At 39.1% G+C, this 27767-nt stretch overlaps 2 protein-coding genes across 2 annotated transcripts; one reads left to right on the top strand and one right to left on the bottom strand.

Annotated features, from left to right (window-relative positions):
• Positions 1–618: 618 nt before the first annotated feature.
• cldn1 (claudin 1) lies at positions 619–3749 on the bottom strand. The gene is made up of 4 exons (XM_057334121.1): positions 3184–3749; positions 1784–1948; positions 1506–1590; positions 619–1140 (listed from the first exon to the last, which is right to left on the bottom strand). Exons 1-4 carry the CDS (start codon positions 3404–3406, stop codon positions 984–986), a joined length of 630 nt encoding a protein of 209 aa, XP_057190104.1. The 5' UTR covers positions 3407–3749; the 3' UTR covers positions 619–983.
• A 924-nt stretch (positions 3750–4673) lies between these two features.
• si:ch73-140j24.4 (uncharacterized) lies at positions 4674–26691 on the top strand. The gene is made up of 9 exons (XM_057334119.1): positions 4674–5155; positions 5429–5486; positions 10785–10946; positions 11694–11879; positions 19151–19351; positions 19424–19510; positions 20295–20397; positions 20487–20531; positions 24231–26691. The coding sequence occupies exons 1-9, from the start codon at positions 5094–5096 to the stop codon at positions 26399–26401; spliced, it is 3075 nt and encodes a 1024-aa protein (XP_057190102.1). The 5' UTR covers positions 4674–5093; the 3' UTR covers positions 26402–26691.
• Positions 26692–27767: the final 1076 nt, after the last annotated feature.

The raw sequence follows: 27767 nt of genomic DNA on the forward strand, positions 1-27767 counted from the left end.
CAAAAACGAAAACCACACGCAAAAAACATGATTACACTTTTACTTTTATGAAACCATGGTGGTTCATTCCGTAAGGGATGATCATAACAACATTTATAAATATTCTATCATGCACATATATAGACTATGTATAAATATTTCTAAAATGAATGTGATAGTAAATCATATAGCCTGAGGAGACAGAATCTGCTGTAAATCCTCACACCCAAGAGTCACGCCATTCTCATGCTTACACAAAAACACTTACCAATACACACTTTCTGTTTGTTTGTTTGTTTGTGTGTATTTTTTTAAGCTAAAGCTTTGGTATTGCTGGTGAGATGAAGTACAAAGGAGGAAATGCAGGACGGTGGTTCATTCAACCACAGAACAGGACATTCTTCTGGGTTCTGTGGAAGGAATGTGTGGTGCAGGTCTGCACAGATGAAGCACACAACAAGTCCAAACAATCTCATGAGCAGCACACTCACAAACAACACTGAATGAATAAATCACACAGTCTCTCTAGCACCAAAGCTACACACAATACAATACGTGTTTCTTCAACTCTCTTCTGTCATTTAAACTAAACAAAAGTACAGTAAACATCAAATGAAAACAGACATTAGCACTCGTAAACATGTTTCCAAATTTTTTTAATTTATACATTTTTTCCTTCCAAACAAAACCTTCACATGTTGAGTAAAAAGTCAACATCACTGGCATACATAATGCATGCTATATCATGACAATAGATTTGAACCCATAGATTTGAATAGATGCATTTTTCATTTTTATTTTATATTGAGAGACATACATAACGATTGAAAATGACTCTAATAAAGCAGGAATCCAAAACTATAACATATTACCAAATCACAAAGCAATATAAAAGATTTCAGAGTGAAGAATAATCACACGACACATTAAACTATAGGTTGCACACAAGCTGCTAGATTGCTTTTGTCTTCGGGTGTTTTACAGTATGTGGACACCACTAATCTTCAAACACGATCCGTTCCCGGCCGTCCCGCCGTGCGGGGAGGTGGGTACGATTTACCAGTGGCTTTACTTCCACAGTTACAGCAGAGCATGCTGCCGCCAATGAGCGTGAGAGCCGAAGCACCCCAGGCCACATAGAGCGCCTTACCAAACTCATACCTGTCAACACCAAATATCAAATCATCAATGAACAGGGTGAGAGCCGTTTCCAAAGCAATAGCACACTGTTTACGAGAGGGTACGACTGTACTTATTGTTTTGATGTTGAGTAACAATGGTTACAGCAATAGTTACATCATTTAGCATAATTCAATGACGTCCAGAGAGAAAGTCACACTTCGTAATAAATGCCAATAATGAATAAATAAATTAAAAATGAATGAGTTTGTTTTGAAAAACACTGCTAACCAAACAACATTGGACGTCCATTGGATGAACATTTCTCAAAACATCTTCCACAGAAGAAAGTGTCATTGAACAACATGTCATGACAGAACTGTCTCCGTTTAGCTGCTAAAGCTCACCTTGAATTTGTGGGAGTGAATGGATCAAAGAACTTGCGTCTTATTTTGTCTCCATACCAGCTTGTGGCAGCAAGAGCAAGAACCCTTGTAGAGAAAAAGAAGAGCCTCGCATGATGCACACTGATGGGCAATAATATCAACCTTTATTCGTTACTTTTAATGCTATTTTTAATACATTCACTGCCTGTTCATTTATATTTTCTCTTCAGTGTTCAGAGATTGATTTTTGTAAAATGACAAAAGAGTGTTAGTAATAATAGAAATGAACAGCAACATATCTGCAACGATGAAGAGGACGCCTCCGGCCAGGGCAACTTTGCTCTTTTGTTGCTTGTCGTCTGCCAGGCATGTGGTGCACTTCATACCAACGGCAGCAACCATCAGAGCGACAGCACCCAGTAAGATGGAGGTGATCATGAGACCTCGAGTACTCTGAATTTCCCCTGGGACCACAGAAAACATTCTTCAGTCTTTCTTTAATGCTTTAACATCACATTTTGGCACGTTTCTCAGTCCCACATCACATAAGCCATTCTCTGAATTCTCAAACTGTTATGCCCAGTGTTGGGTGTAACTAGTTACTAAGTAATTAGTTATTGTAATTTAATTACTTTTCCCTTGAAAAAGTAAAGTAATGGATTACTCTTATTTTTCCTGTAATTTATTACAGTTACTTTTGATGTAATTAAACTAAATACTGTGTGTAATATATGTGTGTGCAATAGTGGAATTGACATCAAAATTCAAAGTCTAATTTTAAAATCTGTGCTTTAATGTAAAATTCTCACATTTGTAATACTTTGTTCAGTTAATAAGAGTACTTTATGTAGTTTAATATGATTGATTTGAATGAATTAAAAGAGCCCTTTCATGCCTATCCTTGAATCACTTAATATAGGATATAGAAAGTAATTAGTAATAAGTAACTAAATACTTTTTGGAGAGAGTCATTTGTACAGTAATCTAATTACACTATTGACTATGTAATTAGTAACTAGTAATTAATTACTTTTTGAGAGTAACTTACCCAACACTGGTTATGCCGAGAGTACAAAAGAAAATACCTGCCATAGCTTTTGGTCATGGTCTTTTTTTTGGCCACCACATACAGTATGTGTGAACACAAACAGCATGCAGAACAAACATAATCTTCATCAACAACCATGACATGAAAATATTATATTAAGAAATAGTTCCGCTGATTTTGATGAATAAATAGTGGCAACCACACTGTAAAAATTGAACAGTTGGATGAACTTAAAAAAATGAATACAAATGGTAAAACCGAAAAATGTTAAGTTGGACCAATTTAAATTTCCCAGGTAAAAAAAACTGTAAAAAATTATGACTGGGATCAAGTTAAAAAAAAATATTCCAAATGGTAAAACCTAAAAATGTAAAGTTGGTTCAATTTAGCATTAATAATGATAATAAAAAAGACATGATTATAATTCAGCATCTGTCAGACTTTGTTGGACTTCAATTAAAGTCTATCGTTAAAATGTTGAAGTTCTTTATGCCAGTGTTTGCTCAGTAATTCAAAGTATTTGTCGGACTTGTCTGAACACGCGCACGAAGCTGTCAGCGTCAGAAGTGGAGTTTCAAAGGAAGATTTCTTTCACAGTCAAACTTAAGACTGAACTTAAGAATTTCGCGTAAGAGGAGGTACGGTCCATACCTGGTAGCTGTAACAGCGAGTCGTAGACTTTGCATTGCATTTGTCCGGTGCTCTGGTGCACACAGGCCTGCCAGAGACCCTCATACATGGCCTGAGCTGTGATGATGTTATCACTGGCGTATGAAGACATCTTCCACTCGGCCATGGATGTAGAAGCTATTAGACCAATAAGTCCCAAAAAAGCCAAAGTGTAGCCGAGAAGTTGGAGCCCTGCGTTCGCCATTCGTTCAGCAATTTCAAAACAAAATACTAGGCAGAAGAAGAGTGAGATGTGTCAGATGTTCTCTGTCAGCTCAGCTATGATCCTCTCAGCAGACGGCAGACACGAGAACGTGTGAGGGGAGCGCATCTTTCGTGCGGCAGCAGCTAAACTGAAGGATTCAGATGACAGTGTGTGGCGCCTCCTTGTGTTCAAATCCCTCTTCATTTACAAGCGTCCGTAGCTGAACAGTTGATGTTGGCCTCTCATTTGTGTGAATTGCTATGAATGCAGCGACATTAAACTATTAACCGATTAACGCTCTGTACACAAGTAGGATCTCCGGTTAGGCCTATATGTTTATTCTAATCTAGTATATACTGCAGTAGTGTGACGTGTGTTTGCTACTACATATTTTAGGTATTTAAATGACGTTTAAATAAGTGTTAACGTCATAAAAGTTCAAACTTGTTATAATATTATTGCTATTAGCCTACTGTTGTTTTGTAGTGAAACAATAGAGTGTTCACCGTTCAAGTGATTTGTGTTTTCTTTGGTAAACCTGAATACTGTTCGATGCATTCTGTCTACCTACAAAATCATTAAATCGCTTGTCTACAATGCAGGTTGTTGAGTGTTTTCGTGGATGAAGAATATAGTTTAATGTCTGACACAGAGTCAGTTGGGAATTATTTTTGATACACTCTGTTGTAACATGCTAAAGTCTGCTGAGCACCAAGATAAGTGAAGTTAGTTTTATTTGTTTAACTACATGTTTTGCAACAAGAACGTGTAATGAGTTAAAGCCGTACCGCATAAACAGAATTTACAGCGTAAATTGTAGCAATAATGTAGGCTACCTCGGTCTACATATCTGTAGGTAAAGGGGAACAACATGCAACGTTTGGGGAATAAAGGGGTGACAGATTATACTATATACTATAAGTATTTGTGTAAGACGCAAGACAGTCCATTGCACGGTGCTCTTATTTAGCGCAGGGCAGTTTCAGGAACGCCATGTTTTGCTCTATGTATACTGTTCACTTTGAGGAAATAGATGAGCTTGATACAGCTACACTCCCACAACATCCAACACGTAATTGGCTGCTGGATATTGAAGGGTAATCCAAACACTAAAATCTTACAGATACACAAACCACCTGGATGATAAGGTGTAATGCGGACAGAGCCTATGAAATAATACACTGTTCGAAATTAAGAGCAAAATTAACGTTTATACGGCCATTAATCTGTTGAATAAAAAACAAACAAATAAACAAACAAACAAATAATTAAAAGTAATTGACTAGTAGCTATGCTGTGTTCTCAACAAACGCGAATTAAGCGTTTGGCGCGAGTAAATTACATACAAAGTCAATGCAAAGACGCGCATAGCGAAAAGCGAAAATAACGAACTTTTCCCGCGAGGAATAAAGAGCGTGCAACGTGCTTGCTCTCGTTTGGTGTGAACACAGAAGATGTTTCTAGCAGGTGCGTTTTGAAGCCTGCAGGCGAGCGTCAGAGAGTCACGAGCCCAGAGCCCGTGATCACGTGATTCCCGCCGCATCTGACGGAGAGCAGACTGAAGGAGAGAGTCTCATTTCCTCACCAGATCTGAAGATTATCTGATAGATTTACTTCGCAGACAGCAGAAACGCCCTCTTTAATGGCATGAGCCGCTTGCGTGTCGTGTGATGTGTAACGTCTGAAAATGATGCGCTTTATCGTGGACTGTCTGCGGCCGGCGAGAACGCGCGCTGCAGCAGCGCAGAGGTACACGCGACCGCGCGTGATCTTCATCACCCTACAGCGTCATTTTCTGTCAACGCATTTTATCCTCGCATTTACAACTACCACAGTTTCTTCGTTTGCAATGACAAGCCGTCATTTACTGAAATAATGCCATTAAACGGAGTATGATTTATCATCCCCATCATCAGTATTTCACCTCACGTATTTCTGCACTTATTTGTGTATATACACTATTCGCGAATGTGCAGACTATCAGTGGCCAGTGTAATGAAATGATACATTTTGTTTCTTTAGCGACTCCGTGGAGCTCCAGGCTCAGGTGAAGGACTCTTCTGACAACATTGAAATCAAGGTACTTGTTTTCTATTGTGTTCATTTAGGCAAACATGGCTTACAAGCCATTAAGAAGGTTGCATCCCCATGTTAGACTTTGTAAATTGTATAGATGCTGTTTCTATTCATTTTAATGTTACAAAAAAAAAAACAGATTCAAAAACTGCATATTTAGACATCTTAAGTCTTGAGCAGTGGTGTAGTTGGGGCCATAGGCACACATACGCCGTATGCTTACTTTTTTCCACAGCGCTGTTTGCGTATAATGACTTCTGAAGATCTATATGAGCGTATACCCACTTGTTCTCCTGCTTAACGTCTCCAAGATGCTTTTGTGGTTGCTTTCCCTTTAACTGTATCGCGTTCACAATTCGTTCATACAATTGGTGCATTTCTTAAGAAAATACACAGTCTGTCTTGCGGCCCCGCCTCCGACAACCACGTCAAGCGCATCATCTTCAGTGTTGGCAACGCGCCAGCGAGGAGTTCGTCCCGTCAGTGACTGAAAGAGTCCCTCTGAAGTGAAGCCGTCAGGTAATATTGATAAAACTGCTCACTTTTAGTCAGAGCTGGTTTAAAGGGCGCTCACCGGCAGTGGCTCCTCTCATCTGTTCCGGTGTTGTGCCGAATTTTGACTCCCCGCCAGATTACGACTCCTCTCATTGATTTTGATGGGGGATTAGCTAATCCTTACCCCTCCCCCACATCTAATCCTAACACCTAGGGGCGCTTTCCCGGACAGGGTTTAAACCTAGTCCCAGACTAATTCAAATGTTAGTGCCGTCTTGATCGAAAACAACTTGCACTTGCATATCTTACAATACATCAGTGCGATTGTTTTGTCTCAAGATGCACACAGTAATGTAAAGTATGTTTTTAAAAACGCCTTAAATATCCTTATTTAGCTAAAGCCTAGTCTTGGTTTAGGCTAATCCCTGTCCGGGAAACCGCCCCATAATGTTAGTGGGGAATGGGGGAGTCATAATTTGGCAGGAGTCATTTTTCGGCACAACACCGGGCCTCCGGCTCGAGAGAGATTGACACTGAAGTCACAGGTTCTCTTGCGCTGATTTATCTCTTTATGATGCATCGCGAATCTTTGACATGTCTTTTAATACTAGCGTTCATTAATGACACGCGATTAAATGAAACAAAGCACTTCCGTAGCCCTACTGTTTCAAACCGCACAAGTCAAGAGTCCTTACATTTCCTCTGTATCCTCATTCCCTTTACAGTCGTTTTGAACCTCCTCGTTACGTTTATTCTACATTTAAAATAATGTAGTCTGTTTTTTACCACAATGTTAACTTCATACATGAATATCTTCCCCTTAAATTATTAACAAGTATTGACACAGAGATGGCAGTATTCTGTAAAATCTTGCATACAGTATGTTTTTACGTAATCTTGTATATGGGATGTGTTAAAAAGATGTGATGCTTTGTAAAAAATATTGTATTGTGGTCAACCGTACTGCCATAGACCTGTTTTTTCCAACCTTTTTTCACCAATTAATTTTTTTCCAATTCTATAACTTCATATTCAAAGCATAAGTGAAGAATTATGCATAAATATTTAATTGAAATATGTTACTAGAAAAACAAACAAACAAACACACTGTCCCCTGTCATTTGGCCATTTGAGGTCGTGTTATGGTTGTGTAGTATAGTACACCACTTTTTTTGTTAGGACTAGACCACTGGTCTTGAGTTATAAACATGCAGGCTTTAAAAAAGAAGACAAAAAAGTGCTTTTCTCATGTTTTTACTCTCACCATTGGCAAAGTCGTTTTTCACCCTCTGTAATTTGGCTTCACATTTTAGGAGAAAAATGGTCATTTTGAATTTGACCCCCCTCAAACAGGGGCAGTGCCAGGACGTTTTTCTTGGGGGTGCTAAGGTGGGGCTTATCAGTTTAGAGGGTGGGCTAGTAAAATGATTAAATTAATAAATGCCTTAACTAGACAACATGCAATTTTCCCATTTTGCCATAGACCACGACGTGTTCCCATAAAGTGCAGATTAATCAATACGTTGAATATATTCACAATTGGCCAGAACTTCATATACTCTGTTGTAGTTTTACAATTCTGTAACTATAATGTAAAGTCAGATAGCACCCGTGCTCACGTACAAAAACAACATTACATCTGATTTGCCACGGCGGCATAACGATCCGGTTTACCTGCTCTTGAGCTGCTCTCTGCAGTAAAATGGAGAGCTTTTCTTCCAGCTCAATGCGATTTGTTTAAGGCCTAAGTACTATTTTATTGTGTTCGCTGCTATCCAAAAGTCCTTGCCTTGCCTTGTCGTGTTTTGGATTACTCTTAGCCTTTGCCCTGTGGATATGGTTGTTTGTGTTTGGACTGACCACCTGCGTTTGGATTTATGGCTGTCGTTTGGATTTTGTTTTTGGATTACCCCCTAATAAACTGCATTTGGATCCTAATCCATGTGTCTTCGTGCAGTTTGTGACACAAATATTCCACACCATATTCGCGCTCTAAACGCGCCAAATGCGCATCTTTAAAAGTGCACAGAAAGTGAGCATATTCGCACTCTAAAAGCGCCGCATGCGCATCTTTAAAAGTAGGGCCTACACAGACAGTGAGCATATTCGCGCTCTAAACGTGCCACATGCGCATCTTTAAAAGTGCACAGAAAGTGAGCATATTCGCACTCTAAACGCGCCGCATGCGCATCTTTAAAAGTGCACAGAAAGTGAGCATATTTGCTCTCTAAAAGCGCCGCATGCGCATCTTTAAAAGTAGGGCCTACACAGACAGTGAGCATATTCGCGCTCTAAACGTGCCACATGCGCATCTTTAAAAGTGCACAGAAAGTGAGCATATTCGCACTCTAAACGCGCCGCATGCGCATCTTTAAAAGTGCACAGAAAGTGAGCATATTTGCTCTCTAAAAGCGCCGCATGCGCATCTTTAAAAGTAGGGCCTACACAGACAGTGAGCATATTCGCGCTCTAAACGTGCCACATGCGCATCTTTAAAAGTGCACAGAAAGTGAGCATATTCGCACTCTAAACGCGCCGCATGCGCATCTTTAAAAGTGCACAGAAAGTGAGCATATTTGCTCTCTAAAAGCGCCGCATGCGCATCTTTAAAAGTAGGGCCTACACAGACAGTGAGCATATTCGCGCTCTAAACGTGCCACATGCGCATCTTTAAAAGTGCACAGAAAGTGAGCATATTCGCACTCTAAACGCGCCGCATGCGCATCTTTAAAAGTGCACAGAAAGTGAGCATATTTGCTCTCTAAAAGCGCCGCATGCGCATCTTTAAAAGTAGGGCCTACACAGACAGTGAGCATATTCGCGCTCTAAACGTGCCACATGCGCATCTTTAAAAGTGCACAGAAAGTGAGCATATTCGCACTCTAAACGCGCCGCATGCGCATCTTTAAAAGTGCACAGAAAGTGAGCATATTTGCTCTCTAAAAGCGCCGCATGCGCATCTTTAAAAGTAGGGCCTACACAGAAAGTGAGCATATTCGCGCTCTAAACGCACCGCATGCGCATCTTTAAAAGTACACAGAAAGCGAGCATATTGGCGCTCTAAACGCGCCGCATGCGCATCTTTAAAAGTAGGGCCTACACAGAAAGCGAGCATATTAGCGCTCTAAACGCACCGCATGCGCATCTTTAAAAGTAGGGCCTACATAGAAAGCGAGCATATTCGCGCTCTAAACGCGTCACATGCGCATCTTTAAAAAGGCGAGCATATTCGCGCGCCTCTACAGCAGATCTTTGAAAGTACAATGAACGCGAGATTATCCACGCAAGCGCCGCCACTCACGGTCTCCTTGAACGCAGATGCTGGTTACACATTAATAATACATGAAACCATGCAGTGTGGCTGTTTTGTATGAAGTTGATGAGTTTTGCAGCCGAATCTACTGATATCTCGGAGGACAATATCCGATATCCATTTGAAGTCTCTGATTGTGGTTGTAAAGCATTTGTTCATGATTTTCCATAGTCGGGTAAGTGCCGGTTTCAGAGCTGTCACGGCCGTATGTCACGGGAGTAACATTGTTTTTTCCTTATGAATGCAAAAACATTTATTAAAACAAAATCAATATTTCATGTTATATAAAGAGCCATCCCTTCTCCATTTGTTGCGTGTTATTGCTTTTGGTTTGTGCATTTTAATTCACAGAATTTCAACAAAGCTTCCTGTCTCCCAAAAACGTGTATCTTTTTTTGTCACGTCCATAACGCATTATTTTTTCCTTTTTTTAAACAGAAAACTCGTGCATATACTGATTTTTTTCTGATGTCTGCACTCTATTTTTAAGGCTGTAGAAAAATATAAACAGATGGTTCAATATATTGGTAACAAATTAATTTTCTTTATTAATTTAAACTTCAAGTTTTGACTGCAATTGTCACATCCATAACGCTGGAATTACCCTATTAGTTTTGAGCGGTTGTCATCTGGGAATAACGAACCTGCAAATGTCACGACTGGCCAATGAGAATCAAGCATTCCAACGAGTTGTGTAATAAATAATGTCACCCGAGGGCAGCGCAATACACATGAATTTATTTCACTTTCTCGATGAAACCGGTGCGAATTGGACACACCCTTGGCTGTTACAGCATGAATCTCACTTTTGTTGGGCAGAGAATGTCTTGAGTCTCGTCTGGGTACCTCCACCCTCATCTGGCATTGCATTTATGCATTGCCTTTTGGCAGACACTTTTATCCAAAGTGACTTACATTGCATTATACTATACATTTTGATTCGGAGTATGCGCAATCCCTGGGATCGAACCCATGACTCTGGTGTTTCTAGTGCCATGGTCTAACCACTGAGCCACAGGGCACTATAAGTTTTTTCGCATGGAGACGGAATATATGTCTGTGCTTCCCCTTCTACCTGAGGCTTCTCTCCACCGATTATATCAGATAAGCAGCTCAAGCGCGAAAGCTGATGTCCGTCGTGTGGGACAAGAATATTTTCGTCTCGTTTTTATTAGTTGACGAAAATGTCAGTATATTTTTATTACAGTTTTCGTTGTCATGCATTCATTTAGAGTTATTTTCTCGTTTTCGTCAGTGAAAACATGACGTTGACGAATAACTTTCGTCATAGTTTTCGTCAATGAAATTAACACTGTTAATATAACTTACCATCGCAATTTCTACACTGCTGATTTGAATGTGTGGCAAAAAAACTACAAAAAGGCCACAAAAAAATGTAAAAATAAAAGAAATGAATCCTAACATTTTGGGGAAAATCTGGATGATGATCTGATAATCATTAACGACAATTCTCATGGTGATTTTCATTGTCAGGAGCTGAAGGATGCAGTGCAGATGGAGGAGGAAACCCTTCAGAGGGTCAAGACTTTGCGCTGTGAGACACAAGAGGCCGTGGAGAGGCAGGAGGAGAGGAAGTCACAACTGAGAGATCAGTTGAAGATTATGGAGAATCTTGAGAAGCAAGAAAGAGAAGTGGTAAGCTTGAGATGTTGCAGTAACATTTTTAAATTGTCCTCTTAATTTTGAAGGAAGTACTATCTTAAATGCGACTTTGGTCATGGGTGCAAATAGCACAAACAGGTGTCTTAAACAATGCTTTAATTTCAATTCTGTATAAGGATGCCATGTGCACCAGAGCTTTACTACAGTATGTAGTACCTGAGGAAGATCTGAAGCTTTTGTCACTATAAGCTCTGTGGTTGTTGTGACAATGTTACAGTTGTTAACACATCTTGTTCATGTCTTTTTTTCAGTTTTTCTCATTTTCTCCTGTAAAGCTGCTTTGGAACAATGCACATTGTGAAAAGCGCTATATAAATAAAATTGAATTGAATTGAATTGATAGGTCATCACGACTGCCACGAGGCAGTCCGGATGTTGTGTGCAGTGAATAGGCGGCTACAGGTACACCTGTAGGACTGTGTCATAGATTGAGCTGACCCCCATCATAGGTAGGTCTGTGTGGTGTGGAGGACATGCTCAAAAAGGAAGGCAGAGGGTTTACAGATTTGATCAAACTTAAAAATATAAGCTGTTTGTGTTTCATCACTTATTCATTAATTACTTCCTGTTGTTTTTTATGGGATCGAAAGTGGGTCTTCAGGACCAAGTTTGGGGACCACTGTTTTAAAACCTTTCAGTCTTGCAGAGACATGCCTGCTGTTACTGCTGTATTTGTCATTGTCAGAGCTGTGTGTTTTGTGTTGTCTTGTGTGTTTGCAGTTGCAGTCATTGCAGGAGGAGCAGCAGGAGTTGGAACAGACGATACAGCAGTATGACGTGAAGTTGCGAGCAGTGAGTGACAGTGTCCTGCAGCTCCAGATGGAAGTGGACTGTGCCAAAGCACATTCAGAAAACATTCATGTGCGGATTGCTCCACTGCAGGACTCATTTGACGAGATCTTACAGGTCACAATTAAGTCAACTTATTCTCTTTTTTTGTTGATATTTTCGTATATTTTAATCCCACGGGCATGGCAGCTTTAATCATGGTATATGGAGTTCAACCACGAATAATGTTCAAGCAAAAAACTAAGATTTATTATTAGGTGTCAGAATCGTAGGTGATCTTGATCTCAGTTTCAGACAGAAGAATCGTGATTCTCAATTTCTCCAGAATCGTGCAGCTCTAACTGTCATAAAAGTAATACAGGGTTATTAATACATGTCTCATGACACAAAACAATACATTTGTAAAACGATGGATATTTTCTTTATTCTTTTTATTGATATACTGTAAGTTTTACAGAATATAGAATATAGAATTACACCCCAACCCTTACTTCCTGCCTCAACAGAACCCCCCCAGCAAACAGTTACTGTACCAGTATTAATAATCAAAAACAATTACATACAGAGTCACTTTCACATATATAAGCATCCATATACCCACATTCAGTACATATACAGATGCACACCATATACTCAACTCAACTTTATTTATATAGCGCTTTTTACAATTTTCATTGTTACAAAGCAGCTGTACATGAAACATATTGACTATAAGCAAGACACACACACGGACGTGCACGCACACACAGACACACACACACACACACACACACACAAACACACACACACACACACACACACACACAAACACACACACACACACACAGACACACACACACACACACACACACACACACACAAACACACACACACACACACACACACGCACGCACAGTGAAAGCACACATTTAAGATAAAGGAGAGAGAAGCACAGGTCAAATATTAAACAGACTATAAATTCCTATATGCAATATTAATTAAGTAAAACTTAAAAATCTAATTCTGAACCAGCCCCCCCGGCCAGGCAAATAGTGCAAAACAGTATGCAAACGGTGGCGAGGAACCCAAAACTCTAATCGAGAAAAAAAACCTCAGGAGAACCCAGGCCCAACCAGGTGATTCCAATTCCCCTCTGGCAAAAGCTGCTGCCTCTGCACAAGCTCGACAGTGCTTGCACAACAAGGCTAAATAAAAATAAATAAACTTACTAATAAGGTAAATTATAGATTTAAGATTATCATTAATAATCTAATAGCATTTGAAATTTTGTAGTGAAGACGTGTCAAGTGACCGCGTCCTTCTTTATCCAGCTCTATCATCTCAGCTCTTGTCAGGTCCCCACTTCCCATTCTCCGCTCTACCATCAGGTCAGGACATGAACTGCATCCTGCTCGCTGTGGTAACCTTGGAACAATGAGACAAGACTGGCTGAGAGTAGAGCACTGTTCTGCACTCTTTGATGCAACAAGTACATCAGTTGTGTTTTTGGTTCCGGTTGATCTAACTAATGCAGCCTAAACCCTCAGAGGATTTATATTATGGAAGAGTAGTGTATGCAAGATTAAAAAGATGCGTCTTTAGTCTAGATTTAAACTGACAGAGTGTGTCTGCCTCCCGGACAGTGCAGGGAAGACTGTTCCAAAGTTTAGGCGCTAGATAGGAAAAGGATCTACCACCTGCACTTGATTTTGAAATTCTAGGTATTACCAACTGACAGGACGCCTGAGAGCGTAATGCACGTGAAGGACTGTAATACAAGAGGAGTTCACTCAAGTACTGAGGAGCTAAACCATGTAGGGCATTATGTTCATACTTTTTTGTATGTGTAAGAACTCGAGCTGCCGCGTTTTGGACCAGTTGGAGTTTTTGTAATAAGCCTGCAGGGCAACCACCTAACAGTGCATTACAGTAGTCTAGTCTTGATGTCATGAATGCATGAATTAACTTCTCTGCATCTGACATTGACAGCATATGACGTAGTTTAAATATATTCTTAAAATGGAAAAAAGCAATTTTACAGGTGTTGGCGACGTGGCTCTCAAATGACAGATTACTATCGAATAGAACACCAAGATTCTTTGCTGACGACGAGGGTTTTATGGAACATCCGTCAATATGGTTGTTACGTATGGCGGTTTTCGGTCCAATAAGTAACTCTTCTGTTTTGTCCGACTTCAGTAATAAAAAGTTATTACTCATCCAGTTTTTTATATCGACTATGCATTCCATTATTCGATGGAACTGCTGTGTTTCCTGAGGCTTCGCGGAAATATAAAGTTGAGTATCATCCTCACAACAGTGAAAGCTAACTCTGTGTCGCTTTATTACATCTCCTAGAGGTAGCATGTATAATGCAAAGAGCAGAGGCCCTAAGACTGAGCCCTGTGGTACACCGTACTGGACTTGAGATTTGCGTGACACTTCATTGTTTATTGCTACAAATTGAAAACGGTCGGATAAATAAGATTTAAACCATTTCAAAGCTATTCCTTTAATGCCGACGTAATTTTTGAGTCTATGTAGGAGTTGTGAAATGGCGTCGAATGCAGCACTAAGGTCTAGCAGCACCAATAACGAGATACAACCTCGGTCAGACGCCAATAGCAGATCATTTGTAACTCTGATCAAAGCAGTCTCTGTACTGTGACATGCTCTAAATCCAGACTGGAATTCTTCATTGAGTTGAAACAACTTTTTCCAGAACTTTAGATATGAAAGGTAGATTCGATATAGGCCTGTAGTTCCCTAGTTCTCTAGGGTCGAGTTGGGGTTTTTTGACAAGGGGCCTTATAACAGCCACCTTATATGCTTTAGGCACATGTCCTAATGTCAGAGATGAGTTAATAATACTAAGAAGAGGATCTATAATTTCTGGGAGCATCTCTTTCAGTAGATTTGTAGGTATAGGGTCTAGCATGCATGTTGTTGATTTAGATGATCTAATGATTTTAGACAGTTCATCGTGCTCTATGGTATAAAATAATTGCATTTTCTCCTTAGGGGCGCTGTAGTTAGTTTGTTCAGCGGGTTTCACCTCTGATTGCTCTGATTGCATTGTTATAATTCTTTCTCTAATATCTTGGATTTTATATGTGAAGTAGTTCATAAATTCATCACTGCTATGCTGATATACAGGATCAAAAGTCACTGATGATTTATTTTTTTGTTAATTTAGCCACTGTGTTAAATAAAAACCTTGGTTTGTGGTGATTTTCTTCTATTAGTGATGAAAAGTAGGCGGATCTAGAAGTTTTTAGGGCTTTCCTGTATTTTCGAATACTATCCTTCCATGCTGTACGAAATACCTCTAATTTAGTTTTATTAAAGTTGCGCTCCATTTTTTGTCCGCTTTCTTTAGAGCCTGAGTGTGTTCATTATACCACGGTGTTGGGCTGCCATTTTTAATCTTCTTTAAACGTAGTGGAGCAACTTTGTCTAGCGTTACCGAGAAGGTGGAATTAAAATTTTCATCTGAGTTATCTACATGGATGTTAAAGTCACCAACGACAAGGACTCTATCTGTGGCCAGTACTAGTTCTGATAAGAACCCACCAAATTCTTTAATAAAATCTGTGTGGTGCCCTGGAGGCCTATATGCAACAGCCAGAATAAATTTTAAAAATGTTTTATCCTTAGTATTAGGTGTTGAAACATGAAGTACCATGACTTCAAAAGAATTGTATTTAGAGTTAGACTTCTGGGAAATGCTAAAAGAGTTATTGTAAAGTGCTGCGACACCTCCCCCTCTGCCTTTTAGACGAGGCTCATGTTTATAATAATAATCTTGGGGGACAGATTCATTTAAAGTAATATAATCATCTGGTTTTAGGCATGTTTCTGTCAAACAGAGCATGTCTATTTTATGATCTGTTATCATATCGTTAACAAAAAGTGCATTATCCCTAGCCAGATCTAATATTTAGCAATCCGAGTCGTAACAGTTGATTATCTGTATTTTGTTCATGTTTAGTTTGTTTAACGTTTATTAAATTACTTTCAAGAGGTTTATGTATTATTTTATGTTTGCTAATCCGGGGGACAGACACAGTCTCTATTTTGTGATGTTTGGGAGAAGGGATTATTACATGTTGTACATTTTGTGTATTCTGCGACGTGAGATGGCAAGCAGTTGGTTAAGCCATTCTGTCTGCTCCCTGACCTGGGCCCCAGCGAGTCAAGCTTTAGCATTATTAAGACTTTGTGCCATATTTCTAGACAGGATGGAAGCCCCAGCCCAGGAGGGATGGAGACCTTCTTGTTTCAACAGGTCAGGTCTGCCCTCAAAACTCTTCCTGTTATTTATAAAAACTATATCATTCTGCAGGCACCACTCAGACAACCAGCCATTTAGTGATGATAATCTGCTCTATATCTCATCACCGCGATAAGCAGTGAGGGGGCCAGAGAATATTACAGTGTCTGACATCATGCTTGCGAGCTCACACACCTCTTTAATGTTATCTTTTGTGATCTCCGATTGACGGAGTCGAACATCATTTGTGCCGACGTGAATGACAATCTTACTGAATTTACGATTAGCCTTAGCCAGCACATTTAAATTTGACTTGATGTGAGAAGCTCTGGCTCCCGGTAAACATTGGACTATGGTGGCTGGTGCCTCTATGTTAACGTTCCGAACAATAGAATCACCGATAACTAGGGCACTTTCAGCAGGTTTCTCAGTCGGTGCGTCACTGAGCGGGGCAAACCTGTTCGAGACTGTAATCGGAACGGTCGAGTGATGTTTTGTCCTGCGACTACGCCGTCTCACAGTCACGAAGTTTCCCAGCTGCGGGGGATTTTCAACCGGAACTGAGCTGTGAGCGCTAACGTTGCTCGCATCAAAGTGTTTTCTATGGTCATTACACTCTTACTATCCTCAGATAAAGATTGGATGCGAGAGTTTAATTCTAGGATCTTCTCTGTCAGCCTTACTATTTCCCTGCATTTATCGCATATAAAACCCTCGCAGCTGACAGAGAAGGCTAAGCTAAACATATGACATGAGGTGCAAGTAACAATAATAGGAATAGAAGCCATAACTCACCGGGTTTGAAGTGCAATTCCGACTTACCAAGGTTGCTCGATGAATCAGAGTGTATGCGCTTAAAAAGAGAAACAGTTAGCACACAAGACAAACTAGAGGCAAGATGATATTCCACAGTGTAAACAGAAAGCAAGCTAATACGCTAATGTATTGCTAACGGCGTTAAGTTAACTATCACTTTTGGTTTAGAATCTTCAAGTAAATAACAAGAACAGGGTTATTGAGATATCAGGATAAGTTAGCAACGACAATGATAAGTAACGATAATAAAATACACTAATATTAAAACGAAGTGCACGTGCAGGTATACAAACAAACCGCCGGCAGCGATGCAGACAGGAACCGGAAGGCAGAATATATACAACATATAGAAACCCAAACAATAAGATCATGTTCAATAGCATGCATTAATAAGAAAAGAAAAAAGTATGTGCAGTGCTAGACTGCACTCATAGCAACATCCATGTTTTCAAGGTAAGTCAGAAATGGTTGCCACATATAACATTTTTGAGCACAAAAGAGAATTTTCTCTATTGTCAAATGACGAGCAAGATCTCCAATCCATAACTTGAACGCTAAAAAAGATTCATATTTTGGGCTAATTTAGTCATGTTTGGATGTAAACAAAATGATCGCTGTTGTCACTCAAAATGGCCGCACACTGGCTCAACAAATCTCAATTTATTTTTTTGCTCGTTTCGTTTCATTTTTGATCATCAAGAAAACCCAGTTCTTGTCAAATTGAGCTTTCCTGTGGCTCAGTGGTTAGAGCAAGGCGCTAGCAACGCCAATGTCATGGGTTTGATCCCAGGGGATTGCACATACTTAGATACTAGGGATGTAACGATTCACTCAGCTCACGATGCGATGCGAGTCACGATTCTGATCTCACGATGCGATTTAGTCACGATTTACTCACGATTTATTTTGAAAAAATGAGTTGAAACAAATTAGAAATGAACAACTTCCCTTGCATTATTTCTTAAATGCTTCACGTTTCTTTGTATGATAAAATAATGTTTTATTTCAAATAACAAAACTAAACTGCAATTTTATAACAAATTAATAATAGAAAAAGTCTCTTTAATATAAACAAACTAATACTGTCTGTGCTTTTCTTGGATTTTTTTGCATTTAAGAAATATCAGCATCCACGTTTAGATTTGCAGTGAAAATAGCGGCCCCTGCTGTTCAAAAAATGTATCGCGATTCAGTTCAAGCCTCAACCGATTTGAATCGTTGCTCATTACAACCGATTTTCAACCGGCTCACGGTGAATCGTTACATCCCTATTAGATACAAATGTATAGTACAATGCAATGTGAGTCGCTTTGGATAAAAGTGTCTGCCAAATGCATAAATGTAATATCAAATGTCTTTGAATAACTTATGTTTGAATAGTAGAGACATTAGTAACTATCCAAACCCTACGTCTTCAGCCTTGTTTCTGAAGGCCCTCTGTCCTTGCAAATTTGAGATCTAACCTGCTCCCATAGACCAACATAAGCAAAAGTTATGTAGCCCAAACTTAACTTCAGGCAGACCTCCGCAATAATCTGTAACTGTTCAGTAGTTTTAATGAAATTTTATACAATTAATATAGGCTACAATAAAATATGAATTTAAGATCATATTAATATTAATCAGATATCAAATAAATTAAAGAGTTCAAATGCAAAGCCACCTCCGTCAAAAATGAGATTACGATGTTGAGTGAATGCTCTTCACACGTTACTCAAACAACTTCAAACCCCGCTCAATACCACACTCTGACCGCTCTGAAATATCTGTTATTGCTGAAAGTAAATGTATGAGCCTGATTAAAAATGCTCATTTAAACGAAAAGTCGTATTACTAGCCACTTGCCAGACCGATAACCAAACTCAGACCGGAAGTTAACTTCGGTGCGTGCATCCGATGAAACCATCGATACACACGTCTGTAATACTGAAGTGATCCTGAACACCTTGATCAGCTGCTTCAGCAGTGTTTGATTAGAGTTGGAGCTGAATCCGGCCGGTCAGTGAGACTCCAGGAGCGGGGTTGAACACCTCTGATCCAAACGGTGAATAAAGGGAAATGGAAATCCAGTACTTCTCAAAATATTAGTTCTGCATCAGGGTTTGTGCTGTTAATGCAGTCTATAATGTCAACATTAATCAAACAAGACCGCTCACTGCTGTTGAATGGACTGTAGTGGCTTCAGTAAAGATACAAAACACAAAGGCCGTGAAAACAACAATAACTCCTGAGGCGTCCCGAGGAGAGCTAGGAGTGTGGATGTGGATGCAAACAGGTCAAATGTATGCTCAATTGTTTTTATCATTTTTGTTTCGCTTAGGTTAAAAAGAAGCTCGATGAGTTGATTGCTGGTTTCATGACAGATGAACGTTCAGTGACTGAGATACCAGAGAAAGCGACATGTGAAAACGTGGAGAACGACTTTGATCGTAATCACCAAGAAGAGATCAGGTCCGAGCAGGAAGTAGAGGAAGTGAAACTGGAGAGATCTGTGGATACACAATGTTCAGCTGACAACTTGGTACGTCTGTTAGCATTCGTGATCGCATCACGTGATTGATATTATGTGCTTATAATCTGCTATCGCTTACAGAAAAGCAGCGGCTCGTCGTCTTTTACGGAGATCACATTGACTGAAGTCAAGGAAGAAGATGTGATGTTCAGATCAGCCACTTCACAGGTAAAGGATGCACATACAGCACACACTAAGAAATGCCGGATCATACCTCTTCGTTTACAACCCAACGGTTGGTTTAGTCCCATTTGGACCCAACCGTTGTAAATGTGCTCTGTCTTAAAAAAACGGAGCACGTGCTCTCAACGAGTGAATGGACTAATACATCACGTCTTTAAAACGTGCACATTGTTTTATAAGTGAAAGTACACAGGACAAATGCATCACATCTTTAAAAACCAAAAACATTGTTTTCCGTCGTGCCCCAGTATTGTTCTCAAGTTTAAGTTCTAACCGTTTTATCAGTGTATTTATTTACATTGATAATCGCAGAAAAGTTCACCTGTTTGTGAATTGTCTTGATGTTGAAAATGTTTAAAAGCAGAAGTGACCCGACTTGCTCCACAAGTGCACGTGCCAATTATTTAATTCCATTCAAACATATTTGTAAATATATATTTTACAATCTCATTTTATTTCTTTGTGAATTCCATTGCTTTTTGTGGTTCGCTTTTTGTGCATTTGTGGATGTAAAAATGTTTGTGAAACTTTCTACATTTATTTGCGGCTTACCGTATATTTATTTACTCCCCCGTTGTTTTGCACATGAAGCACAGAAAGCCCAGAAAGCACGCTTTCATTCACTTCAGTGAGTAGCACAGAATAGTCATTAGCGTTTTGTTGTCTTCGCAGCCTGACTAAGCTGTAATTGCCAAAGACATTTTTTTGTGTAATTGTTTGTTGGTGTTAGACTCGTCATGGATGTTGACTTTTTACTCTTTTGGAACAGTTGGAATCTTTTGATATGGAGGAGGAAGATTTTGAGATGGTTCAGCACAGCCAGACCACAAACAGACAGTTTGATTTCTTTCGTCCAAACCCCTTCACTGATGGTGAGCGTGCTGCTTTAACCGCAAGATTGTGTTTGGATTGCACACTTCACGATCGAGGAGTCAACCTGTTTGTTTTTCCTTCTTCTCAGGTGATGTTTTTGGAGATGACCATTTTCCAAAGGCTGATGTGACAGGTTGGTAACTTTGAAATGCTCTGTTTAAAACCTTTGCTTATTTTTATTTTTATTGAGTCCACATTCTTTGTTACCACATGCATCGAAACTTAAACTTTGATCTGTGGTAGAAATCATGTTCAGCCAGCGCAAGCATTTTTGATCACTTGACCCCCAAATGTCAAAAGAGAGAACAGAGCCTCTGCTTTAAAAAAAATTATACTATCTTCAGGAACTTTTCTTCAAACATACATTTTACTTTTACATTTAGTCATTAAGTAGATGCTTTATCCAAAATGAGGCAAACAATGGAAGCAATCACATCAGCAAAAAGTGCAGAATATACAAGTGCATCAAAACTGGACTCAGTTTGCTAAAGCACAGTATACTTGTCTAGTTTTTTTAAATGGACAAAAAAGCTGAATAAATGTTTTTTGTCAAAGACTTCATCCAGATCAGATTAAGAACGATGATGAAAACAGACAAGAGCAGTTGCTTGTTTTTGGATCTGTAAATGCTGTATTCTTTCAAAACATGTTTAACAGCACCCCCTACTGTATAACAATGAAAACGGGGACTCATCAAGTCTTGCGATACACGAGGGAAACACTGAGGGGAACCGGTGTGTGTAAAAGATGAAACATCTGGTCAAATCACTTTTTTTTCAAATATGCTGTATGACAAACAATGTGAATGTGAGTATTTTGAGCGAGTGGGTCAGGTAGCCCAAACCATAGATGTGTATGGATGGCGCATAGACTCAGCGCTGAAACGATCGTAGCACTGCTGCTTTTGTGACTCGAGCACGTGCTAGTAGCTATGCAAAGACTGAATGGGAATTCAGTGGTGTTATTTAAACACTATTGCATTCTCCACCACAAAAAAAGCAAGAGTTATCAGGAGCTTTGCCACATTCTCCACCATTCTCTATGTAAAACAAGTATCAGCCCAAACTGGGATGAATTTATAATTGGTTATGATCAACTATACTGTATCTGAATCAAAGAAATCAAGATTTGGGGGGATAATTTAGCATTAAAAGCTTACAGCGAGAATAGTCATGCTCAGGGACTACAAACAACTTGACATGTGGCTAGCTTGCTTGATGGGTGAGGGTCTTATAGTTCTATTCAAGAAATATAACTAGTGATTGTGTGTTTGATCTGTCTCATGCACTACAGCTGCGTGACTGGAACTGTCGAATGCTGCAGCTACGTACATTTGAAGAGTTTGGTTCCAAAATGAGAACTCTGTTTTTAAGATTTTTCAAAAATCATGTTTTTTTATTGTGCATTCCAATGAATATCAATCAAACTGCAGTTGGTTTGTTTTGATTTAAGCCATAATAACTCAAAAAATACAGCAAACTAACACAATAAAAACATGATAACATAAAAAAACATGAATTTTGAAAATGTTTAAAAACGGAGTCATCTCATTTTGGTACCAAACTCTTCACTTGTTGATTTTCCTTTAATTGACCCAAAGGTTCTATTAATAATTATTCATTCTTTTTATTTAGTTATTTATTTACTTGCATTCCAGTTATAGGATTTGAGTGAACAGTGTTCTTTGGTATGTAATCGTTGTCAAGTCTAGTCAGTGTAGTTTTTGTCGAGTGTTGTAATAGTCTAGTTTAGTTAGTCTGTGTTCCTGTTTTGCCTATAATTATTATTTATGCCCTGTGTCCTTATTGTTTTACCCCCTCGTGGGTCTTTGTTTTGTATTTTGTTAATTATTATTAAATCTTTGTTAAACCCCTTCACCGCTGCTGCTTGGGTTCTCCCCCCCATATCCCTGACACTTACCTCATCATCAGCAGTTCATAATCAGACAGGTTACATCACAGTTTGTAAACTAGCTGTGTGCAAGGACAAACTGTGACTGCGAAGATCCTTTCTGCATCCATAGAGAAGGAGGGCTGTACTGTATACACTACCGCTGAAAGGCTTTAGAAAACGTACTCACTTACTACTCATTTTTTCCACATTTTAGAAAGATAGTAAACTCATGAAAAATGTGTAATAACAGGAACTACTGATAATTATGTTGCGACTTAACAATCTAAGCTAAGTTATATTTTTGTCACCTTTTGACTAGAATTTGCAGAAATGTTCTCTGGGCATTTTATCAAGCAACAATATGAAACATTATGAAGTAACTTTGATATTTCCATCTAGACTGTGCTCTTGTTGGCTGCTCTTCAGTCAAAGTCATGCATCCCAAAGAGAGTTCTATTAATGTTTAGTTTGTAATGACATTTAGATTTTTGACTACGAAACTCATTTCAGACATTTAAGCATTTACCTTAAGACCAAAACCTTAAGCTAATGAGAAACATTTGTTCTAAACGTATTCTAAAACCTTTGACCGGTAGTACAGCTACAAAAAATAAAGACACCACTCCAGTTTTAAATTTAATCAGCATTTCTTCATGTATTGTGTCAATTCCAGTCCAGTATCTCTTGAATTTTAAACCTCAGGGGTGATCTAAAGTCACCCAACAACAATGTGAAAGACAGAAAAAATATTCATTTTTGAACTGGTCCAAAAATGTCATGATCCTGTCCTTCTTGTCAGGAGTTTTCTAGTTCTGTGGACAGGGTCTTGACAGTACCATGTCTTTTGTGCTTGTTGTGTTTCGTGTGGAAGCACGTGGCCCTTGGTGTCACTTTGCGCCATGTGCTCTCCTGTCGCGTGTCTTGGCCCCGCCCCCTCGTTTCCCTTAGCGTTCATTCCCCTCACCTGCCCAGTGTCAATATTCCCTCGTTAGTTTTCCCCATTTAAGGCCCTCGTGTTCTCTGTCCCGGGCCGGTTCGTTTTGCAATGTGTGCAGAGTCTTGTGTAAAGTTTGTGTGGAATTATTCCGCAGCGTCAAGTTTACCCTGTTCCGGTCTTGCCCGTCTGTGAAGTGGACTAATTATTCTTGCTGTTCTTATTTCATTGGTTTTGCCCTCTCGTGGGAAGTGTTTTGCTTTGAGTGTTGTATTGTTTGCTGTTTGTCCCATCGTGGATTTTTGTTTTAAATAAAGTCTTTGTTGCTACCTGCTGTCTGCATCTGGGTTCTTCCTGTCAGATTCATGACACAAAAATACATTAGAATTGTGTTGTTTAAACATGAATAAGAAAATGGAAACTTTTTGCAATTTTGACCCTTTTTGTTTCAATTTTGGGGAGAAAATGTTGTCACTAGTTTACAGAATGAAACAAAAATGATCATTTTACTTTAACACATGACAAGAAATAGTAAATAAACCTAAACATAATTTTGGTCTCTTCATTTATCCTGCAGCTGTTTACATTTATAAGCAATACACCAGTAATATTTGTGCATGTTTTTATGGAAAAAAATGATGTAATAACCTGGATTTATGATGTGTCTTGTCATGCTGTCAGTCTTTCACATTGTTGTTGGATGACTTTGTGTCACTCCTGAGGTTTGATTTTGTTGGACTGGAATGGCCACAATACATCTAGAAATGCTGATTAAATGAAAATTTGCAATGGTCTCTTAATTTGTTTTGCGGCTGTATATATACAGATGATAAAACTGGAAGTGAGGGAATCAGTAACAAATAATAAACTAAAAAAAATGAACACTGAAACAAAAGGAAATTGTAGAAATGAATTGAGTTAGCTACTCCCCAGCAGTGAAATGCATTTAGTTTAATCCATTGTGAGTCAGTCATTACTAATTTTAACGTTTTTTTCTTTTCACAGAACGTTTGCCAAGGGACCCATTCAAAGGCACAGATCCTTTTGCCTCCGACACGCTCTTTGTTGACATATCAGAGGTAAAGGGTTGTCAGGATAGCTTCATCACTGCAGAACAGAGTCTTCCCGAAACAGTGCACTGTCCTCTCCAGTCCGTTGGTAAAGACAGAGATTATGGTACCTTCAATACTTCGGTCAACCTACCACTAGATGCTCAGTCCCGATGTTCCACTGAAAGGCTTGTTCGCCATGTGTCCGTGCCCACTGAAAGTAAAAGTCTGAGGTCTCGCAGTAATACCTGTCCTGAGGTTGGAACAAACACAAGCCCAGGTCAAACTCTTGATGCAGTGCAAGCAAATCAGTCAGTTGAAGCTGTTAGCCCACCGCTTGATGAAGACCATGTCTACAGTCACAGTTCTTCAGAGTTTGATTCCTTTGAGGCTGACTGCAGTACATTTGGTGCAGTTGAAGAGGAGGACGACAGGGTCCAGCCGGGATCTCTGTGTGGTCTGCAGAAGATCATCGCAGGCTCCTATACTGACTTTCCTCTTAGTCCATGTGACCCTGATACACATCCAGACATAAGAGACACTGACAAGACATTTGGATGTCCGTATATGATCACTGTTGAAAAAAGTGCTGATTGCTGCCATTCTGAACTTGAAAATGGTGAGAAGGAGCTTAATAATCCAGGTGGCTCACATGATATAAAGAGTGAAACCTCTGCCCATTGCTCTGCTTTAGAAGCATATGACTACAAATATGGAGATATGTTCTTTTTCACAGTGCGATTAGATCCTGGTAGCCCTGAGTTACATAATCCCGATCTAGTTTGTCCAGAGTACGATGATGTAAAGAAATGTGGTTCTCTGAATCAGATGTCTTGGAATGAAAATTCTTTGAGCCCTGAATTCAATGACACAGATGAATTTAAATGTTGTGCCCCTAAGCCTGAAAACACCAACCAAGTAGAGACGGAGATTGCGACAGACAGTCTTTGTGCTAATGACAGTGAATCATGTGGGGATTCACATATTCCACGTCTAACGCTTGATGATTCAAATGCTTGCGAAAGCTTGCTTAATTCAGAGGCTAATGATCCAAATGTAGCAATACACATTCTCGATTCATCCGTCCAGGATACGGAATGTGGTTCACCTTTAAAATCTATAATTCAAGACTTCTTTGCATCTGCTGACCAGCATTGTGCTCATGAGAACCTTGAGTCCAGTCATTCACCACAGCTTGACTCCCATTGCTGTGAAAGGTTAACCGTCAGCAAATCTGAGCTCCAGTATTTTGACCCATTCAGTCCCATATCCACTGAGTCAGCTGACTGTGTATCTGAATTTGAAGAAATGTACACCATAAACTGTCATGATGCTTCGAGACTTGATTCTGGGTACCATGAGGTCGATACACCTACAGCTGTTCATCAAGACCCTGTTGACACTAGCAGATATAGTTTCGCTCTTCGAGACCCATGTTTGGAAACGAGTAAAGAGAGCAACTGGGAATTCCACAATGCCGATCCATTTAGTCCAAAATCTATTGACACAGGGATATTTGACTCTGAAATTGAGAACTACGAGTCCGATTATGTGACGAGTTACTGTCAATCCTTTAGTCCTCAGAAAGTTTACATAGATCTGAGCAATTCTGATGAGAAGGTGATGTCTTTCTTCAACACTGTATCCTGTGATGTGCTGAGTGATCATCACAGTGGCTCTGAATCTGATGATTGCTACACCTTCGGTCCTTTTCCACATAAGAGAGGAAACAGTAATGATGAAAGTAATGCGAAAAATGTAAGGCCTGAATTAAGCCGAGACAAATCTCCAGCTTGTGGAGAAACCAAACCTATCTTAATGGCATCAAACGCTTATTCAAACTCTGTGTGGAAAACCTCTGAACCCAACCCTGAGATGTGTATTACAACTGCTGTTGACTCCTCGGTGTCCAAACAAGCTGAAGATGTTACGAATCACACTGTCAATGTTTCAAAAGTGTCTGACCTTGCTGATATTGACTATTTTTGTTCTGAGCTCAGTAAAATGGTGTCCTCGTGTTCCTCTGATTCTGTACAGCAAAGTGTAACAGAAATGTTATTTGGCTCTGATCCAAACACTTCTAGCTTTTACCCCTGGGATTTTGAAAAGCAGCAGCACAATTCTTAGTTTTCCCCATGTGCTTTGATTCATCAGTTTTGTCTGTTGGCTACATTAACATCTGGATTTTCCGTTATTGTATCAAGTCACTCCAAGACGCATGAAGTGTTTCGGTGTAAAAGCGTCCCGTGTAAATTGGACTGCAGTTTAGCAGTCTCCCTAATGTAACTCACTGTAGATCTATGACTAATTTACGGTGGTGTTCCCTTCCTTATTTTTACTAAATGTGTGTTGTAGCCAAATACTCACTGCTGATATGTAGCAAAATAAATAAATATATAACATTTCAATTCCTCTGACTTGTGGAGTCTTGCCTGTCCTTACTAAAAGGTAAAATAGTACATTTTATTGTGTATACTTAAGTTAAATCATATTTTAAGTTTTCTTTATGGATAGTAATATCAATGAACCACAGTATTATACTTATACTATACTAGTAAGTGCAAAATTTCAATACCGCTAGTGTAACAGTTCACAGATGACAGACGATGCCACAGGGGTAAAGTGTAGGTAAAAAGATTTAAGCAAACAAAACAGGAACAAAAAAAGGTAATCCACAAAAATATAATCCAGAAGGTAAAAAGGTGCAAAAACTAAGGAAATCCTCAAAAGTAATACATTGCCTGAATAATACACAAAACACTACAAAAACATCCACGGAACGCGAAACCACGAGTCAAACCCCATCCACGGGAACCGGGTATGATACTAGCAATAAGAAAATTACAACTAGACCAGACAACAAACACTGGGTAAAGGGAGAACATATAGTGTCCGGTTGATGAGGTGCAGGTGAAAGTCATTAGAATTCGGGTGAGCGGGAACGTGTGGGTGTAGCGGGGTGAGAGCGCTGATGCAGGGGGCGTGGTCGACTGTGAAGACGTGACAGTCACAGCTAGCGACTAAATTAGCCCTCTTTTGAGTTTATAAAAGGGTCACTACTAGTTTTTAATTTGTACCTCAACTATACTGCAATTGAACTTGTAGATATACGTATTATATATTAGCACATTTGTTGTTTATAAAAATACACCTTTAAAACTTTACTCTCAGTTTATTTCAACTATTCTTGTAATTGTACTTTTATTAACTTAACATAATAGTTATAGATTACTATTTAAATATTATTTTTGAAGACTTGAAAATATACCTTTAACCTAAATATACCTAAATATAATCTGTACTGATTACTCAAAATCATTTGCTTAGATTAACATAAGTGTTCACTTTTTGAGGAAAATATAAAGAAACATATTGATTTGATCATAAAAATCAATCATATTTTGATTTGATATTAAACAGATTTTTAAGATAATCAAAAAAAAAGAAAATTTCTATTCTATTCATTTCAAATGTTTTTCTAGTAACTTTCATA

The sequence above is a fragment of the Triplophysa rosa genome, linkage group LG5, assembly GCF_024868665.1.
Source record: "Triplophysa rosa linkage group LG5, Trosa_1v2, whole genome shotgun sequence".
NCBI classification, from domain to species: Eukaryota; Metazoa; Chordata; class Actinopteri; order Cypriniformes; family Nemacheilidae; genus Triplophysa; species Triplophysa rosa.

Coding starts and splice junctions, on each gene's coding strand:
- cldn1 (XM_057334121.1), bottom strand. CDS start 3,406: ATGGCGAACGCAGGGCTCCAACTTCTCGGCTACACTTTGGCTTTTTTG. Junction 1,949..3,183: donor CTCGCTGTTACAGCTACCAG/GTATGGACCGTA, acceptor CTGTGGTCCCAG/GGGAAATTCAGAGTACTCGA. Junction 1,141..1,505: donor TTCACTCCCACAAATTCAAG/GTGAGCTTTAGC, acceptor TGGTGTTGACAG/GTATGAGTTTGGTAAGGCGC.
- si:ch73-140j24.4 (XM_057334119.1), top strand. CDS start 5,094: ATGATGCGCTTTATCGTGGACTGTCTGCGGCCGGCGAGAACGCGCGCT. Junction 19,511..20,294: donor TCAGATCAGCCACTTCACAG/GTAAAGGATGCA, acceptor CTTTTGGAACAG/TTGGAATCTTTTGATATGGA. Junction 20,532..24,230: donor TCCAAAGGCTGATGTGACAG/GTTGGTAACTTT, acceptor TTCTTTTCACAG/AACGTTTGCCAAGGGACCCA.